This window comes from Paroedura picta, chromosome 2, assembly GCF_049243985.1.
Source record: "Paroedura picta isolate Pp20150507F chromosome 2, Ppicta_v3.0, whole genome shotgun sequence".
Taxonomy (NCBI): Eukaryota; Metazoa; Chordata; class Lepidosauria; order Squamata; family Gekkonidae; genus Paroedura; species Paroedura picta.
Window position 1 is genome coordinate 78,597,539 of NC_135370.1, and position 19,476 is coordinate 78,617,014.

General features: G+C 46.1%; 1 protein-coding gene across 3 annotated transcripts in view; it reads left to right on the top strand.

The window, feature by feature from the left end:
* The window catches only part of COL18A1 (collagen type XVIII alpha 1 chain), a 196,110-nt gene that overhangs the window by 75,946 nt on the left and 100,688 nt on the right, over positions 1-19,476 (top strand). Inside the window, exon 1 of one of the 3 annotated variants that reach the window (XM_077321080.1) lies at positions 16,867-18,487. The exons of 1 other annotated variant lie outside the window; for it this stretch is intronic. In XM_077321080.1, the coding sequence (XP_077177195.1) occupies positions 16,978-18,487 (1,510 nt within the window). In that variant the 5' untranslated portion in view covers positions 16,867-16,977. Of the gene's footprint in view, positions 1-16,866; positions 18,488-19,476 lie in introns of those variants that run through there. One more of the 3 variants, XM_077321081.1, reaches the window with a different exon arrangement.

Here is a 19,476-nt window from a genome sequence, read left to right on the forward strand (position 1 = left end):
TTGAAATCATTATAAAACATATGAAAGGCTCCCATTTTTTGATAAATATCTCATAATTTTATGTCTTGTTTATATTTCAATATACTCCCCCTCCCAAAAATTAGCTATAAGTATGCTTGTTGTTACCAGTGGTTGCCAACCTCCAGATGGTGACTGGAGGTCTCCCAGAATTACAACTTATCTCCAGGCAGTGGAGTTCCCCTGGAGAAAATGACTGGTTTGGAAGCTATACTGTATGGCATTATACTCTGCTGAAGTCCTTTCTCTCCCCCTTTCCGGGCTCCACTTCTAAAACCTCCGGGTATTTCCCAACCCATAGTTTGCAACCCTAGATACCATTCAATTTCTCTGCAGATAGCCATGAATTCTTCATAACAAAAATCAAACAGGATCAATGTGGGGCTACGTGCCACTCTCAATTTCACTATTTACCAGCTGTATCACACGCATCAAACCAATACCTTTGCATAATTCAATGATCCCGACCAGTTTTAATGAAAGATTAACCTTGATAACAATACGATCAAAATTATTATGGGTCATCTTATAAATTCTATCTGGGTTTAATACTACATACATAGTACTTTTAAACCAACAGCTAGCATTCCTGGAAGAAGCTTCAGTCTTAGACTCATCTCACTCTGGTTTCTGGCCTGGCCATGGAGTAGAAACTGTGCTAGTCACCCTGACGGATGACCTCCGCTGCCTGCTGAACCAGGGTGGGTTGGCACTGCTTGTACTACTAGACTTTTCAGCAGCGTTTGACACAGTTGACCATGGGCTTCTTGCTCGCTGACTCGCTGATGGCAGGATACGAGGGACAGCTCTTCAGTGACTGATCTCCTTTCTCTGGAATCGCAGACAGACAGTAGCTATTGGAGAGAGATCATCAACCCACCACCAGCTTGTTTGTGGAGTCCCTCGGGGAACTGTTCTCTCTCCAGTCTTATTCAACATCTTTATGTGCCCTCTTGCCCAACTCATGCAGAGGTTTGGGCTGGGATGTCATCAATATGCTGATGACACCCAGCACTTCCTCCTGATGAAACATTAGCCAGCTGCCTGGAAGCAGTGGCAAGATGGCTCAAGCAGGGTCATCTGAAGCTCAACCCTTCAAAGACAGTGGTCCTATGGCTAGGCAAGAAGAGTCCAAGTGAGGAAGCATGCTTTCCCAACCTGGATGGAGTGCAGCTCTCAGTGGCTTACTTTGTCAGGAACCTGAGTGTGACACTTGATGCCTCCCTTTCAATGGAGGCTCAGGTCATGAAAGTAGTACAGCTGGCATTCTACCATCTTCCCCAAGCCAAACTACTAGTGCCCTACTTGGCTCTGGAACACTTAGTCACAGTGATCCACATGATGATCACCTCTAGACTAGAGTTCTGCAATTTGCTTTATGCAGGCCTGTCCTTAACCTTGATCCAGAAACTACAGCTGGTCCAGATTGCAGTGGCCAGGATCCTCACAGTAATACCTTAGAGCAGTGGTCCCAAACCACTGGGCCATGGCCTGGTGCCAGGCCGCGAAGGCCTTGGCACCGGGCCGCAGCTCCCTCTCCCTGCCCCCCCCAGCGAGAAACTCACCAGGCCGCAAGCCAGTCGGTCGCCAAAGTGGCCGATTGGCTTGTGGCCCGGCAAGCTTCTTTCTGCTTGAGGGGGAGGGCGATCTGGGCACCGTGCACGCGCGGCAGCTCATCCACAAACGTGCATGCGTGGCATGTCCACGCATGTGCACTTGCGTCCCCAGTGGGCGTAAATGTGCATGCGCGGGAGTGCCCCGCATGCACGTTTGCGCATGGGCTGCCGCGGATGTGCGGCGCCCGGATTGCCCTCCCCCCCACCGGTCCGCAACCCCAAAAAGGTTGTGGACCAATGCCTTACAGGTCCCACATTCAGCCTATCCTTCAACAACTGCACTGGCTACCAGTCAAATTCCAGATCAGAAGGTTCTAGTAATCACCTTTAAGGCCATACACAGTCTACCTAATCTCCTCAAAGAGTCTTACCACCTCCAACTGGCTGGTGATCCCTGGCCCCAAGTGAGCTCGCTTGACTTCAACTAGGGCCACAGCCTTCTTCATCCTGGCCCCCACCTAGTGGAATAAGCTCCCAAAAAAGATCAGGGCCCTAATAGAACTAGAGCAGTTCTACAGGGCCTGCAAAAAGGATATCTTCTGCCAAGCATTTGATTGAGGTCAACTTGAACCAATGCCTTCCATGGGCCCCTGAGTCCCCCCTCCCATAAATTTCTATGCAGGAACCATCCAGCCACGAATCCTTCAATATGCTTCAGTGTGAATTGTTGTTTTCATTACTGTTCTATTGTTCAACTGTACTATTTGTTCTATTATTACTATTACCATGGCGACCAATTTCTCTTTATTGTTCTGTTTTATGTTTCATGTAAACTGACCTGAGCCTTAGGGGAGGGTGGTATATAAATGTAATAAATAATATAAATTTTATCTATTTCTGACATAGATTGCAATTATTTATTGCAATAATTACAAATTTAGTATATTGTGCTGAATATGGCATTACAAAATCCTTGGTCCTGAAGTTGATAGAATTATATAATGTAACTTAGTGGATTTAACTCTCACCGTTCAATAAAAGTAAAGATTAAAGGGATTTGAAGACTAATAAAATAGATTTTAAAAACCTTCATCCATGTATAAAGGTAAAGGTATCCCCTGTGCAAGCACCGAGTCATATCTGACCCTTGGGGTGACGCCCTCTAGCGTTTTCATGGCAGACTCAATACGGGGTGGTTTGCCAGTGCCTTCCCCAGTCATTACCGTTTACCCCCCAGCAAGCTGAGTACTCATTTTACCGACCTCGGAAGGATGGAAGACTGAGTCAACCTTGAGCCGGCTGCTGGGATCAAACTCGCAGCCTCATGGGCAGAGACAGCATGTTGGCTGCCTTACCACCCTCTGCCATAGTGGTGACTATATGTCAAATTTTAAAGTGTTATGCTCTAATGAATTTTTGATACATTTTAATAAAATCTCTCTTTCAAAACAAATACATTGTCAAACACATGGACTTCCTTTTAAATGACTAGTGTGGAGATTATTGCTGTACCCCCTGATCTCCAGGAATGTCCCAACCTTTAGCTGGCAAGCCTATGGGGAGCTGATATCTGTAGTTGGGGGATCTATTGTGATTCCTGGAGAGCTGCTGCTGCTGCTGCTGCTGCTGCTGTGGGGGAGAATAAGTGGAGGTCTGGGAGCGTTGCTGCCATTGCTGCTGGAGTGTGAATGTGTGTGTGTGTGTGGGGGTGGAGGAAGCAGGTGGGAGGCTTGGAGAGTGGGGGGTCAGAAAGAGAGTGATGCGGTAAGGAGCAGAAAGAGAAAGTGTTAAGGTGGGGGCAGAAAAATAAAATGATGGTGCAGAAAGAGTTAGGAAGTGACAGCCATGGAAGGGTGGCAGGAGAGAAAAAGCATGAGGGAGATGGGGAGAAAGCAAAGGAGGGGGAATGGGATAACTGTGTTCCATGTGTCATCCAGAATGTGCAGTGTATAACGTATAGCTTTGAGAGCCAGTGTGGTGTAGTGGCTAAGAGTGGTGGACTCTCCACTCCCCATAAGCAGCCAGCTGAGTGACCTTGGGCTATTCACAGTTCTCTTAGAGCTGTTCTCACAGTGCAGTTGTCTTAGAGCTCTTTTAATCCTACCTCACGCAAGGTGCGAGGACAGGAAGGGAGAGATGTTTGTAAACTGCTTTGGGATTCCTTTGGATAGTGAAAAGTAGGGTATAAAAACCCAGTGTTTATTTCTTGTTTTTTATATAACATTGCAGTGTTAGAGCATTATATTACTTGCGTATACTGCTAAGAGCAATTAGAATAAGTTTAGACTTGATAGGAAACTGTGTTATATATTTTAATTTTTATAAAAAATATTTTTCCAATATACTCTCCATTTCCCCCCTACGTCTTCTAAATGTCCATGCATACTACTTCTCTAACAAGTCTGCCATGAAAACGCTGGAGGGCGTCACCCCAAGGGTCAGATATGACTCGGTGCTTGCACAGGGGATACCTTTACCTTTACCTTATAAGAGCCAAAGAGCCTGCTGGATCAGAGCAATGTTCCATCTATCATCTCATCTTGCACACTGGGCAACTAGTTCCCTGGAGGGGCAGCAAATAGGGCATAGACTCAAAAGGCATCCTACTACTGGGTTCCAGAGGCTGACTGCCTCCGAATATGGAGGAATTATTACATCTGTTAATGTCAAATAGTCTGTTACAGTGTTCACTTTTTGGTGGGGATCTTTCCCACTTAGGTGGATCGTAATGAATCTGACCATTTCATCTGAACTCCTTATTTGGCAAGATGGATGTACGGAAACTTGGATGTTGTAGGAAAGGAAATGGTCTTCTGGCAGAGTCCCAAAAAAGCAATAGAGGTTTGTCCTCTGCCATGTTATCTGCTCCCTGGTTGCTCTGATTTCACTGTATTTCCTTTTTATGGAAACTAATCCTGAAATTTGAAATAAATAGTGTCTTTAAGAATACACAGACAGGAAACATTTTAGTGTCCTTTCAATTATATTTCTGTTAATAGCAGGGGCCTCATTCTCTAGGGCATGGCTATAGAAGGAAATCCAAAGGCACCAGGAGATTTGCAGGGTCAGAGTCCATTGAGAAGGAATATGGGGAGATGGTTATTTGTAGAAGACTGTGTTCTTGCTCAGCGTGTGAACTTTTTATCTTTGGGACTGCAAGGAGCCTCACATGAAGGCACTCTTGCTTTGCGTTCAGAATATAAGACACTGAATGGAGAGGTGTCAGGGACAGTTTCCAAAGATAAGAAAGGGAGATGTGGAATCTGGGAAAGCTGCCAGAACAAAAAATTGCTTCTGAGCTTATTGATTTCTGGAAAGGTGGAAATGAAACTTTTTCAAATTTGGGACCCACCATTAAATTACGCTTGCAACGTGGAATCTGCTTTTTAATTTTCTTGGCCATGTATGAACATTTTTCTCTTTCTGTTTTTTCTTTCTCCTGAATTTTTCTGTACTTTTAAAAGTTAAGCTAAGCAGCCAAGAAACAAAGCAATGCTAATAGTAGCAATGATACAATTCACTTTAAATGAGTACATGATCCACTTATGAAACCTACCAGCTGGTGAAAAAAAATACCTTTGGTGTTCCAGAAACTCAGCCAAAGGCTATAAGTAAAAATATAGCTAATGGGAAAGATAAATCCACAATTTGTACTTTTTGTATCTTCTTGAGTTTATTTTACTTTGAAGATACAGAAAAATCAGATAGTGACACCATGGTAAGGTCAGAATGTTCTGCCCAAAGTACATGGCTGTCTTCATAGACCTAAGGAACTGGTGGGTCCAGTTATCCATGGATTTTTTTTAAATGTAGGATTAATTTACAGTCCAAGAAGAATTAACTATATGTCTTAGATAATTAATTTATTTTTCTGAAACTAACTCAGCTGAGTTTATCTTTCCCAGCATGGGAGTCATGTTGCTTCTCATAGGTACACATACATTTCCCTTATCTATCTCCTGTTTGCCGCAGATCAAATACATTTTGTAGCCCTTTGACCCATTTATCAGAGACGAATGTAATACATATGTACATGTTACCAGAAGCATTTCTCTTTCAAACTGACTTATCTGGAAACAAAACCCCAGAAAACAAAACAAACTTGTTACCTCTCTCCAGGATCCAGTTTCGCACTCTCATTCTCTTTTACTGATGAACGTGCATTTTAAATATGACCAGTTCAGCTGCTGTAAAGTTTTAATGAAGTTTACCAATGATGGGCTGGGTAAATTCTGAGGCTGGTGATACACAGAAGAAAATATGATTGTAATAAAGAGTAGTTCTTCCTCTGCATGGCTGAACAATTTTTACCTTGAAAAGATCCAAGTGGCAGTTTATCTCCCTAAAAGTCAGGAGATTGACAGGCGATTGCAAAAGTTCCCACAGATGCAGTATTTACAAAGTATTGGAAAGCCAAGTTAATGAGTGTGGGATCTATTTAATGTCCCAGCAGCCCCAGAAAATCTGCTGAATGACTCCATCCCAACTAATGTCCCTAGATGGTCCCCAGTTTTGCCTGACGAAGTAGAGGAACTAATTCTGAGCCTTAAGATAGGCAAAGCCCCAGGCCAGGATGCCCTTTTAGCTGAACTTCTAAAAAACAACCCTAAATGGTGGGCTCCTCCCTTGGCCAACTTATTTACCTTAATTGACTTACATGGGATTGTCCCAAGTTCTTGGTTGAATTCAATCATTATTCCCATGTTTAAAAAGGGTGACCATAATGACCCCAATAATTTTAGACCTATTAGTTTATTATCAATTATAGGTAAGATTTATGCAAAACATCTCGAACGGCGCCTAACTGGTTGGGCTCGCTCTCAAAGAATTATAGGTCCTGAACAGATTGGTTTCTTGCAGGGTAACTCTACTATAGATCATTGTTTAACTCTCTCATGCCTGGCCGAGAAATATACGTCCCAAAATGGTAAGAGGCTATACACAGCTTTTATAGATCTTAAAAGTGCCTTTGATAAGATAGATAGGGATATGCTCTGGAATAAATTGCGATCAATGGGTATGGAACCGAGACTTGTGTTTCTCATCCAAAAACTTTATGTGTCCACCTCCTGCCAAGTCCGGTATTCTTCAAAGGGAGACTTAACCTCTAAGATTTCAATGACCATTGGAGTTAAGCAAGGCTGTATTCTGGCCCCCTTGTTGTATAATTTATTCATTAATGATTTAGCGTTAAAACTGGAACCAATTAATGGTCATCCCCCAAAACTTGGTTCCCAGCATATTCCTTTGTTGTTATATGCCGACGATACTACAATACTCTCATATACAAGGGTTGGCTTACAACGATACTTATCCACCTTTTACCAATATTGCCAAGATAATAAGTTAGTAATTAACTATGGTAAAACAAAAGTTTTGGTTTTCTCTAAGAGCTGGCATGCAATGACTTGGTCTATTGGAGGCACTTCAATAGAACAAATCAAAACATTTAAGTATCTAGGTGTTACCTTCCAGTATAACCAGAAATGGAGCTCCCACTGCCAACGAGCTATCAATCTGGCCAAATCCTCATCTTCTTTGATAAAACAGTTCTTTTTCTCTGCGAAAGGTAACCAATTTATCCCTGCAGCAATTACAATTTTTAATGCCAAAGTAATGTCCCAGCTCCTGTTTGGATGCCCCTTATGGGTTCCTGCCTTTAATAAATCTATTGAGGGTGTTCAATCTGCTTTCTATAGGCAAATTGCAGGGGTTCCCAACTGTGTCTCCTACCATGCCATTTGCGCAGAATTTGGCCAAATTAGGGTAGAGACAAGGGCCTGGATAGCTACTTTTAAATTTTGGGTCAGACTGTTTTTTAGAATAGAAACTGGCAGCCTTTTAACTTGTCTAAAAAGTGACCCTCTTAAATTTCAATGGTTCCAGGCTATTGAACAAAAATTAGTCTCCATTGGCATCGATCTGAACTCCCTACTACCTCTGGAAGAAAAATGTATCTTCCGGATTATTAAACAGAGAATTTTAGACCATGAGCAGCAGGAACTCATACCTACCCAGTCTCGAGTCTGCTCACCAGCATTCTTTGGCATCATGATGCAGAGAAATATTATGCCTACATATTTGCATCTCCTTGATGTCCCACCCCTGAGAAGAGCTTTTCTCCTGGCACGAATGAATGCTTTCCCCTCAAAGGTCTTAGAGGGAAGATTCCACCATATCCCATACCATGCGAGACTCTGTCCGTGTGGTTCTGGTTGCCCTGACTCTGTCTCACACATTTTGTTAGATTGCCCCTTATATGAGCAGTGTCGGGATGACAGCTTTGTTGCTTTGCTGGGAAACAAGCCTTCTGTAAGTAAATCTATGACCTTGCAATTTCTGCTCTCTGACAAAGACCCAGAGATAACCATTTTAGTTGCCAGAGTTTTAACTAAGATGCTTTTATAATATGCTGCCTACCTTGTATTTTATCTCTTATAGTTTATTTAATCATTTTAAGATCTGTTTGGTCATGTAACCCCATTTTATTATTTTGTTGAAATTTTTAAACCCTATTTTTATATGTCTTATACATTTTATGCCAATAAAAGGTTACTGACTGACTAAAAGGTTACTGACTGACTGAGTGTGGGATTTAATTTGGAGCTGATAGCCCCCCTCCCACTTGCCAGCTCTCTCTTCCCCTATCTCTTGCTGGTTGACCTTACTGCCCTTCTCAGTGTGACTTTTTTCAGTCTGGGCATGCTCACTAGCAGCAGGCCTTCCCCCAGTGTATGGGGGAATCATAATGTAGGGCTCTTGACCCAGCTGAGGACCCCAACTCAAGGGTTTAAGACCACTGCTATGCAGTTATTCCACTGAAAGCCCCTTGATTTCACTTGTCCTGGTGGTGATGGTGGAAAGTGCCATCAAATTATGGCCGGCTTATGGTGACCTCATAGAATTTCCAAGGCAAGAAACGTTCTGAGCCATTGCTTGCCTCTGTGAACTGACCCTGGGCTTCTGTGTATTAACCAGGGCCAATCCTGCTTGGCTTCTGTGGTCCAGTGAGAGCAGGCCTTGGCCTAGGGCAGTAACTCTGCATGGGATTGCCCTATTAACTTAGCAGGGGCAAAGGTCTATTATACATACCCAGTGAATCTAAAGGACATACAAGTTCTTCATTTAGAATACATTCTGAATTCACGATTAAACTTGGTTTTGAGCAAACCTTGGTAACACAGTTTGACTACACATGATTCGAGGAAAGATTAGTGCAGCCCATGAAACAAGATGGGAAAGTACAAGGGGTATAAGGAAAGAATTCTTATTTCTCCTGATGAAATGGAACAATGATTTCTAAAAGAAATAATTGCTTCACAGCAAAATGTATTTTGCCCAGAACAAGATCCGTTGTCCGGTCTGTGCTTCCATGTGCACGGGCTAATCCAGGTGCTCACCTTCAGAAGCCACCTGCAAGGTGCTTTCGCAGCCTCTTGTGCAGACCCTGCCTGGCAGCCAAGGATGGAGCATGCCTCCCACCTCTCCCCAGTCCAAATGGTGGTGGCGCTGTCTGCCTAGCAGCCGGGAGAAGAAGTAGATTTCCTGGCGGTGTCAGGAGCTGCGAGCTGCATGCCTGCCCGCTGCGCACCAGCCCACATAGCTGCGATGCCCTCCACCCACCAGCCTGCCAAAATAGGGGCTCGTCCGCCGCCATCAGGGGCCACAAGCACTTCATACCTGCAGCACACCTCCCACTTTGACCGACACTCCTGAGACTGCATAGCTGCAGACCCCTCAGCCCAGCAGCCAGCGAGGACAGGAGATCGCTCGGCATTTGTGTCGCCTGTGAGTGCCTCACCCCGCCAGCATACCTCCCAACTCACTGGATGCTCACGAGCTCATGCGGCTGTGGGCCCCTCAGCCAGTGAGGACAGGAGATTGCTTGGCGGCTGCATCGCCCACTAGCGACTTGCCTGGTCGCAAGCTGCTTGCGATGCCTCCAGCCTGGCTCCTTCCTCCCCACCACTCTGCTGCTACCCGCCAGCGACGTCATGTATGCTGGCTCCTGCCCCTTCATCCCGGCCGCCTCCAGACAGTCTGCCTGAGTGCTGAGTTCACACTCAATCTTGGGGGGGGGGGAAGCCCTGCCACTAGCGCCCATTGCATTCCTGCATGCAACGGGCTTTAAGTCTAGTAGAAATATAATTGGAGAAGATTCTCGTAGACTGGTCCTGCATTGGGCAGGAAGTTGGACTAGATGCCCTGTATAGTTCCTTCCAGCTCTGTGATTCTTAACTAATTAGAAAATTAATTTTGTTTTTGTGTGCATTAGTTAATATTCTGTAAAATATTATTCAAAGTAGTTAACTGTGGAAAGCAATATCCAAAACAAAATAAGAAGGAAAAAAAGGAGACATGAAATGGAAAGTCTTACAACTGTAAAAGCAAACAGAAGAGTATATTTGCCTCCTGCAAATATACAGGAGGTATATTTGCTTCCTGTTTCAATATCTAAAAACTAAACAAATTTAAAGTTCTTTGAATTAAAAACCAAAAGCTGCATGAAAAGGTCTCATCAATCTCCCTGGGTGGCAGGCTCTAGAATCTAGGTGCCATCACCAATTATAAGTCCTTGCTTAGCTCCCCCAACTGGTGTAGCATTGGTACATAAGAGTGTTCAGAGCAAAATCATAGATTGTAAGAGATAGTACAGGACATATGCAAGGAACATATCCCATATCTACACAGTTAAATTAAACCTGTATCGCTTTAAATCGATGCATTAATTTGGGAACAGAGGCAAACAGAAGGAAGAAAATAAGAACAAGAGTAATAGGCTCCCCAAACCTGCCCTTGTAATAAAATGGGCTGCAGAATTCTGCTGATCTGCAAGCACACCCCTATGCAGGGCACAATGTGGTACTGGAGAGTGCTGTCAAGTCACAGCTGATGTATGGTTCAATTTTATTGGTTTTATTGGCATTCTGAGGTGGTTTGCCATTGTCTGCCTCTGTGCAGCGATCCAGTTTGGGAACCTAGAATATATCCTATTATTCTAAACTAGGGAACAAGCCTGTTGTACTTGTAAATACACCGGGCGCTAGGTGAGCTTTTGGGGCTGGGCCCTCCCCCGGGCCCAGAACCGCACCTGCGGCCTCCTCTAAGACTGGACTCTGAGGCATTGTGCGATTTCGAAGTCCCACCTCCAAAACTCGAGGAATATTTCTAACCCAGGGGTAGCCAACCTCCAGGTGGGGCCTGGAGAGGTCCTGGAATTACAGATGTTCTCCATAATATAAAGATCAGCCCCCCAGGCAGAAAGGGCTACTTTGGGCAGGGTTGTGGTAGAGAAGAAAAATTTAAGGCCTCCCATACATGTTGTTGTTGAATTGAAAGACTTGAGGCCTACTGCACAGGGTTGTTGTGCAGATGAAAAAGGAGACAAAAGAACCTCCGCAACAACCTCCAGTTTCGTCTGCAGAATAACACTGTGCAGTGGCCTCAAATCTGCAGAGAGTTGCAAAGAAGAAATACACGTGGCTTGGCTGTGTCTAACCCCTGGCCAGAGCAGTATTTTAAGTGAGAAGGGACTTTTCTGTGGCCTGCCTGTCAGCCATTTGGCAGGAGGAGAAATTCCACCCCCCTCAAAAGGATTACCCATCCCCATGCCCTGAGGCTCCCCTGCGTTGCTCTTGAAAAGTTAGGGCCTGTCAGAGGCTCCTTTGCAGCAGACCTGAAGGAAGGGGGAGGGAGCGCACTCTCTAGCCTCCTGCCAGCTCTGTCAGGGTTCTGAGGCAAAGTTACAATTGGACATGACAGTTAGGACAGCCTTGGGGTGAAAAGGACTGGTGCAGCTTGTTCAAACCTCTGTTCTCCTCCCCCATGGCAGCTCTACTGACCTCCTCTCCCTGTGGTGGTCAGGGGCAGACTGGCAACGATGTCTCCAGATTACCCCTGGGTGGACTGGATGGAACTCTGTTCTGTTGAGGGCCCAATCGGAAGGCGCTTTGCGCTTTGCGCCTTCCGATTGACCCTTCACCCACTTGGCTGGAATTCTTGTCAGTCCAGGGCCAAGGGGCCAATCGTTGGCCCCTGTTTCCTATCCTGACTCAGCCCCCCCCTTAGCCTTACTGTTTTATTTATACCACCCCCTGAGTGGTTTACAGATAAGCAGAAACAAAATGGTTTTAAAAATAGATTAAATCTAAGCAATAGTAAAGAAGTTGTGTCCCCCGTCCCCAATTAGAATTCAGGGTAAACTAATGAAATTGGTTGTTGGTAGATTTAAGATGGGCATAAAATGCAGGATGCAGTCCAGATAGCTTTTAAATGAAATTAAGTGAATTCATGGGGAGTCAGTCCACCACTAACTGGCACTTCCATGTTCAGAAGCAGTATTTCTCTGAGTACCAGTTGCTTTGGAATAGTGATCCCCAACCTGTGGGCTGCGGACCACATGTGGTCCTTTGACTAATTGTAGGTGTGGCGTGTCTGTATCTTATTTTGAAGGGATGTTTAAACATTACCATAGTAATCAGAGAGCACTAGGGCAGTGGTAGAGAGTAGAGGAGTAAACTACCCCCCCCCCACCGGGCCTCAGTAAAAGGCGTTGAGTGGTCCCCGGTGATAAAAAGGTTGGGGACCACTGCTTTGGAAGATATGTAGGGGGATTAGGGGGCCTCCTCCTGCTGGCAGGTTTTCTGGTGTCAGCTAGTAGCTTGCAGTGGGAAAGAGGGCACTAGACCATCAGTCTCATCCAGCAAGGCTGGTCTTATGCTGTGTTCCAGTTTTACAAGAGTGGTGACACTTATTTCCCATGAACACTGCTGGCTTTAGTTAGGACTGAAACTCTCAGTGTGCAGGAAATCTGGTTCCTGAAAAGGGAGTGGGGTCTGAGTTGAAGCAGATCTGAGTTGAAACCAGGGGAAGAGTCCAGAGTCTGAGGGGTGAATCTGCAGTCAAATTCAGCAGCTTGGGAGTATGCCCAGGACAAAAGCTGGCTCCTCACCTAAAATGTACTCATTTAAAAAAGAGACAGGGAGAGAGAGACTTGGTGTGGGGGGACTGGTACTTTGGCCTCAAACCAAAATAATTTAGCCAGGTTCCCCCTCCACTCCTAGTTGGCTGGTGGCTTTAACCTCAGTCATCCATAACAGAAAAGCCATGATAGTTTAATTCTGAAAAGGGAGCTTGCAGCTGTCTTTAGATGCTAAGTGGAATCAGTTGAAATGAGTGAAGCAACATTTTAAGTATTTTATCAAATTTGGTGTGTAGTTATGGAGTGGGAATATGTGTGGTTTCTGTGGCAGCAATTATTTAAGAGTCAGAGCTTTTTATTGATTTGTATAAGAGAATCTGTAATCATGGTTATAAGATGCTAATATGCTTGATTCTACACCAGTGGCACCACTCCCGGCTGCTGCTGGTGCATTGCTGCAGAGCTGTATGCTCCACAGCATACTGTGTCCCCATCAGGGATCACCTCTGTGCTAGGTGCCCTGATGGATGATACCCAGCGCCCACTGGATCGGGGGTGGTTTGGCCATCCTGATGCTTTTAGATCTGTCCGGCCACATTTGATGCGGTTGATCACGAGTTGTTGGCCCACTGCCTCACTGGGTCCAGTGTTAGGGGGACTGTGCTGAAATGGCTGGTCTCCTTTCTCTGGAACAGGACTCAGAGGGTTGCAGTGGGGGACAAGATGTCAGACCCCTTTGTGCTCCCTTGCAGAGTACCATAGGGGGCAATTCTCTCCCCTACACTTTTTAACATCTTTGTGCGCTCTCTAGCCCAGCTGGTCTGGAACTTTGGGCTGGGTTGTCACCAGTATGCGGATGACATCCAGCTCTACCTCTTGATGGACAGTTGGCCAGACTCCCCCCTGGATACATTTGCTGGTTGTTTAGAAGCAGTGGCTGGATGGCTCAGGCAGAGTTCTGAAACTCAACTCCTCCAAGATGGAGGTCCCGTGGCTGGGCAGAAGGGGGCGGGATCAGGAAGTGCTTCTCCCCTGCCTGGGCAGCTAACACCTGCACCAGTTGCCAGGAATTTGGGGGTGATCTTTGATGCCTCCTTGTCAGTGGAGGCTCAGATCACGAAAGTAGCTGAAACAGTGTTTTTCAATCTTTGCCAAGCATGGTTACTAGCACCTTACCTGTCCTCTGAAGACTTGGTCACAGTGATCCATGCAATGGTCACTTCCAGATAAGACTTCTGTGACTTGTTCTATGTGGGTCTGCCCTTATCTCTGACTCAGAAACTGCAGCTGGTACAAAATGCAGCTGCAAGGTTCCTCACTAGAACACCTTGGAGGGCCCATATTCAGCTGGTGCTGCGGCACAGAAGGGGGTGTTTTAGTGTCCCATGCAATCCCACCTTCCTGCAAAAAAACAAAACAAAACAAAAATTCCCTGGTCCACCCTGTGATGCCATGAGTTGCCATGGAGCTTTCCAGGGCATTTTTTGCCCCCTGCACGCTTCTGTAGGGCAGGGAGGAGTCTGGCCAGACGGCCCTGCGGTGGTACAGGCCCTATTGGCAGCGCCAAAAGGGAACACGGAAGAATCTGCGTTCCTTTAGTGCAGGGCTTCGTGCCAGATCCAGGAGGGCGGCAGCCTGGCGTCATTGTTGTCATGTCATGTGGACAGAGGCATTAGCCTTGGGTCCATATAGATGCTGCCCCAGGCTTTACCGCCCATGTGGAATCAGCCTATCTTCAGATTATGCTCACAGGTCTACTTTTTCTTTTTTTAAAAGATCTGTCTGCTCTGTGATGCAAACTGACCAGACCAAGAGTTAATGTAACAAATATTTTGTTGTGCTGCAAGATGAGCCAGTGGCTCCCTCTTTGAAATGGTAAACTTCACTATCTTTATAGCTGCAGCTTGTGCAAGGGAAGTTTCCAGCAGATGGTGTCTGGTGGCATTTGTTATCAGGGGGTAAGAAGATCTTATTTTGTGTATTTGCAGCTCCGAGGGAGTGATTTGTGAAGACAGGACAGGTTATGACCATAGATTAGGGAAAGCTGGAACATATCTGTGTTTTACAGGGAGAAATCTAAAGTATCTGTCTTATGCTGCATTAGGCAGAGTGCGCTATAATTAGGCAAGGTGCTCACAATTTCAGCTTCGCTTTTTAAAAAATGCCCTAGGCTTTTCAGTTTATTACCCGAGTCTTTGGGATGGAACAAAATAGCAATGATGAATTGAATGAAAAGAGGTTTGCACGCACTGCAAGGGAGAGCACAGAGGTGATTGTCAAGAACACTAGAAGCTTTTCCTTACCACCCTACTGTTCCTCTGAGCAATGTGTGAGAGGAAGGCGTGTGAGGGGATACCTTTGCTTTATGTGCATGTGCACCCACTAGGGATGCCAGTTGCCAGGTGGGGATGTCCTGGGATTATAGCTCATCTCTAGGTGACAGAGATCAGTTCCCCTGGAGAAAATGGCTGCTTCATAGCACTATACTCCACTGAGGTCCCTCCTTGCCTCAAATCCCTCCCACTCCCAGCTCTACCCTCAGTCTCCGTGTGCTTCCCAACCTAGAGCCGGCAACCCTAGCACCTGCAGTAAGTCATAGAATTATGGGGGTGGAGGGAGACCTCCAGGGTCATCTAGTCCAACCCCCTGCACAGTGCAGAACTACCCGCCCACCCACAGTGACCCCAGATGATGCCCCCCCAAGAAAACCAGGATCCCTGACCAATCTGGCCCGGAGGAAATTTGCCTTCCCATCTCAAAGTAGTGATTGGCATTTCCCTGAGTATGCAAGAAAGGACCGCAACAGCTGAGCACTGACACAACCCTTCCTGCCCAGCCATTTTATGGTTTTAATGTGCATTTCAAAAGGCAGTGGAGAGGCAGCTCTAGAGATGCTGATGGCTGAGCTGGTGGGGCTCTGCAATTCATCTAAAGGTTCTTGACCCATGGTTTAAAGCAGGGGTAGTCAACTTGTGGTCCTCCAGATGTCCATGGACTACAATTCCCATGAGCCCCTGTCAGAGAACATGGACATCTGGATGGGAATTGTAGTCCATGGACATCTGGAGGACCACAGGTTGACTACCCCTGGTTTAAAGAACAACTGGTCTAGTGAACATATCTTGCTGTGGTGAGCCTTACTCTCCTGCCCAACACATTCTTTGAAAACAGCTACAGCACTGGTCACCAGGATACAAAGTTTCCTCTTTAATTTGCCTTGTGCAGTATAAATATGTGAAGCTTTCGTAGTGTCCAGGCAGCTTTTGTTCCCACTCTGTTGTCTGTCAGCCCCTTGGCACGCAAGAAGGAAATATTTGTGCAGCTTCCTGTCCTCTCTGTAGGCCATTTGTGTGCCTGTCTACTCATGAGCAAGTCCCACTCAAGTAAGTGAGACTTCTAGGATAGCGTGGTCTGCTGCAGCTTTTCTTATGCAGGTAGGAGATTCAAGACATTCCCCATCACAGCAGGGGTTTGTTTTTGTCTTTGCTGATTGGAATCAACTGCCTAAGGAGGTGGTGAGCTCATGCTCACTGGCAGTCTTCAAGCAGCAGGCTGGACAAATCCTTATCCTGGATGCTTTGGGCTGATCCTGCATTGAACAGTGGGTTGGACTAGATGGCCTGTGTGGCCCCTTCCAACTCTATGATTCTATGATTCTGCAGCCTAATAAATATGTTGATGCTTACTCACCCTTGTATCCCATTTGTGTTAAGTCCTGAGAATTATGGACACAGTCTTGTCCCTTTCATTTCAAGAAGAAGAAATTGATGCATGTGCTTAACTCGTCCTTTCCAATCATTTGAGCTTGCTGAACAGTGACTGGATCACATCCTGTCTTATCAATTTAACTGTAAATGGAAGACAAAAAATGTATGGAACAAGCAGTTAAAGATAAATTCCGTCTATGGCTGTTGTGTGAATGGAGCGTATTTCCCACCCTGCATGTTGTTTTTTTTCTTTTGTGCTACTTTCATTTCTGTTTCTTTCCCATCGGTAATCTGCCTGAAGGAGAGAGTCTGTGCCGGCAATAATGCTGAAAATGATTTAAGTCAAGAAAATTACACATAAACAGCCACAGAGGAGAAAATTCCCTTTGCCAGGTTTTTTATTATCAGTTGAGGGCAGGGAGGAGTTCATTTAACATGTCCAAATAATCAGCAGCAGGCTCAAACTATGAAATGGTGTTAACCAATAGTTTCCACCTTCCTATGGGTGCAAATAAGTCCATGGGTAGCTTGTAACACACGCCTCTCCTGCCGCCAAGAGCATGACAGGCTGTGCAGTAACTTTAGGGTAAACCGGGAAGCAGGCTGCTGGAGGGAGGACTTTGTTAGCCACACCTCCGCTAGTCTTACATCTGCTTGAAAGAGAGCTGCATGTTTCCCAGCCACAGAGCTCCAGAGGACAGATCAATGTGAATTCTTCCAGTCACCATTCACTGCTGCACGGCATACTCCCCCTCCCCACCCCAAGCAACTTTTAATGGCTCGAGCTGTGCAGAATATCGGACTCCTGCTGTTGCTGACCTGTAGCTTAACAAATGCCCAGGGCTGGAGGAGTTGGCTTTGGGGGAGTTCAGAGAAGACAACCCTTCCTCCCACAAAGGCTGTGGATATCGAGAACCAGACGACGCATCAAGTGGCCACGTCTGAGGCCACCACCTTGAACACCCCCCCTGAAACCACCACACAGCAGACGGGAAAAGTATGGAATATATTCACCCTTAAGAGGCCAGACCTGACTGCAAGCACGACTGTCCCTACTGCAGCTGCTGCATCACCTTCACAGCTGGGAGGCCGAGAGGGAAATATTGCAGGGGTAGGGGCTGAGATACTCCATGTGGCTGAAGGAATCCGGAATCTGGTTCAGCAATGGGATAAAAAGACAACTGAAGAGGCACACAGGACCGAGGCACCGGTGACAGCTGGTTTTTTGGGAGCTTCCCCTGCTGCAGAGCTTGCTAGTGTCCACAATGTGACTGCCAATGTGACGGGGGATGTGCAGATCTTGCTGGGAACTGAGCAGCCACGAGTTGCTTTCTCTGTGACTCCAAAGCCTGACTTTCTGTTGAACAAGACTCAAGTTCTGTTAAAGAAGCCTGAGACACCACGCCCAGGTAGTGCTGCTTTCTCGTTTTCACCAGATGATCGAGCCAGCGGGGATGTGCTGGCTTTCCAAGAATCCACAGATGCAGGGCAAGAAGGTGCTACTGCTCCAGAACTAAGGGCAAACCGGGGAGCTTTCTCAGAAAAACAAGGAGCTGCATCCCATGCAAATGTTTCGGAATTGCAGAAGCCTCAGGCTAATAGCAGCGTGCATGCTGGAATTACATCCAAGGTGGTGGGGGCTCCAGACAACTGGCTATCCCTTTATGTTGCAAATTCAAGCCAATCAGCCTCTGATGGCAATATTACCCGGCTCAGCCTTAGGAAACACCCCTTTAAGCATATTGGGATTCCAGTAGGCTACTCTAGTGATTCTGTTTCTAATTCAAATGCAACTAATTTAATGGATTCCCCCCCTGCCAGTAACTCTGAATCTCTTGGGTTCCTACTAACCTACCCTATGCAGCATTTTAGCAATAGCAATGCAGGGCTTCCTTCCTTCTTTTCTGGATTGACTCCAGCAGCTGGCCGCTGCTTGCCCTTACCAACCAAGCTGTCATATTGCAACAACCTGGGCATGAAGCATTTCCGAGTGCCGAATTATTTGCATCATGGCAGTGAGGAGGAAATTCGGGCTGCTTTGCATGAGTGGGAGGGGCTTCTTAAATCTCGGTGTCACCGCTACTTGGAGTGGTTTTTCTGCTTGCTACTGGTACCTGGGTGTAACACTTCTCTGCCAATAACACCTCCACCGTGCCGGGGATTTTGCGAGGCCCTGAAAGATCTGTGTTGGATTCATTTGAAAGAGGGGCACCTTCCGATATCATGTGACACTCTCCCAGCGGAGGATGGTGTAGATTCATGTGTGTTTGTTAATGTTTCAGCAGGTAATGTAGCAGGGCTTATGCTTCTTATCAAATCTTTCTCCACCAGGTAAGCTGGGTCTCTAATGGGCTGCAGTACTAAAAATGATCACTCTGTTAATCCTTAACGCAAATGACCATCTACAGCTTTCTGGGAAATGAGAAAAGAGTAGTGAAGGAAACCGTCATCACTCTCTAGGTGAAGGTCAGATCCCCAGTGTTTATTGTACAGGGGCCGAGGATCACCCTGACGTGAGCCATGCTTCATAGCACGGGTGGCCACTCGTCCCACAAGCAATGAGGAGGGAGGTCATGTGACCTTCCCAGGCAAGTGTAGGAGGGTATATGTTTTTGGGTATGGCTGAGAACCAACCTTAATTCTGTTTGCCCTGCTTCTGAGCCTTATTGCTTGCTCCACTGCTCCGTAGGCTAGAGGCAAAACAACAGTAAGGCATAAGGGCTGCAAACACACACAAGCAGACCTGTGGAAATCTCATCCTGCTGGCTCTTATCTCCCCATTGCTGCCTCCAGTCATCTTTCTCTTCCCCCTGCCTCTCCCCCCTCCACCACCACCCAATTCTCCCACCAGGGCTTCTTCCTCTGGTTGCTGCTGCCACTGTCTCCCTTCCTTTTTCTCTCTGGCTCTCAGAATCACCCCTACTGCCTGCCACACCTCCCTCCTTCTTCCTCCCCCTCTCATTCTCAAAACTGGCTTCCTGTACCTCAGTATAGCCACTGCGCCCTTTCTCCACCCTCCCCCTTGTCTCCCCCTTCCATTGAAAATACCATGGCATCTTTCAGCATTGTTTATTGGGATTGCTCTGCAAACACCAAAGTAGCAGCCAAGATCTCACAGCATAACAACACAAGATCTAATTTTTAAATCATTTAAATCATCATTTTTCAAAGGATGTCAGATTTTCATGCAAATCTGAGACTTCCGTATGCTGATGAGAAATGTGACAGGGAGTAAAGTATGTAAGGTTTTCTTTTTTCAAGGATGAGTTAGACA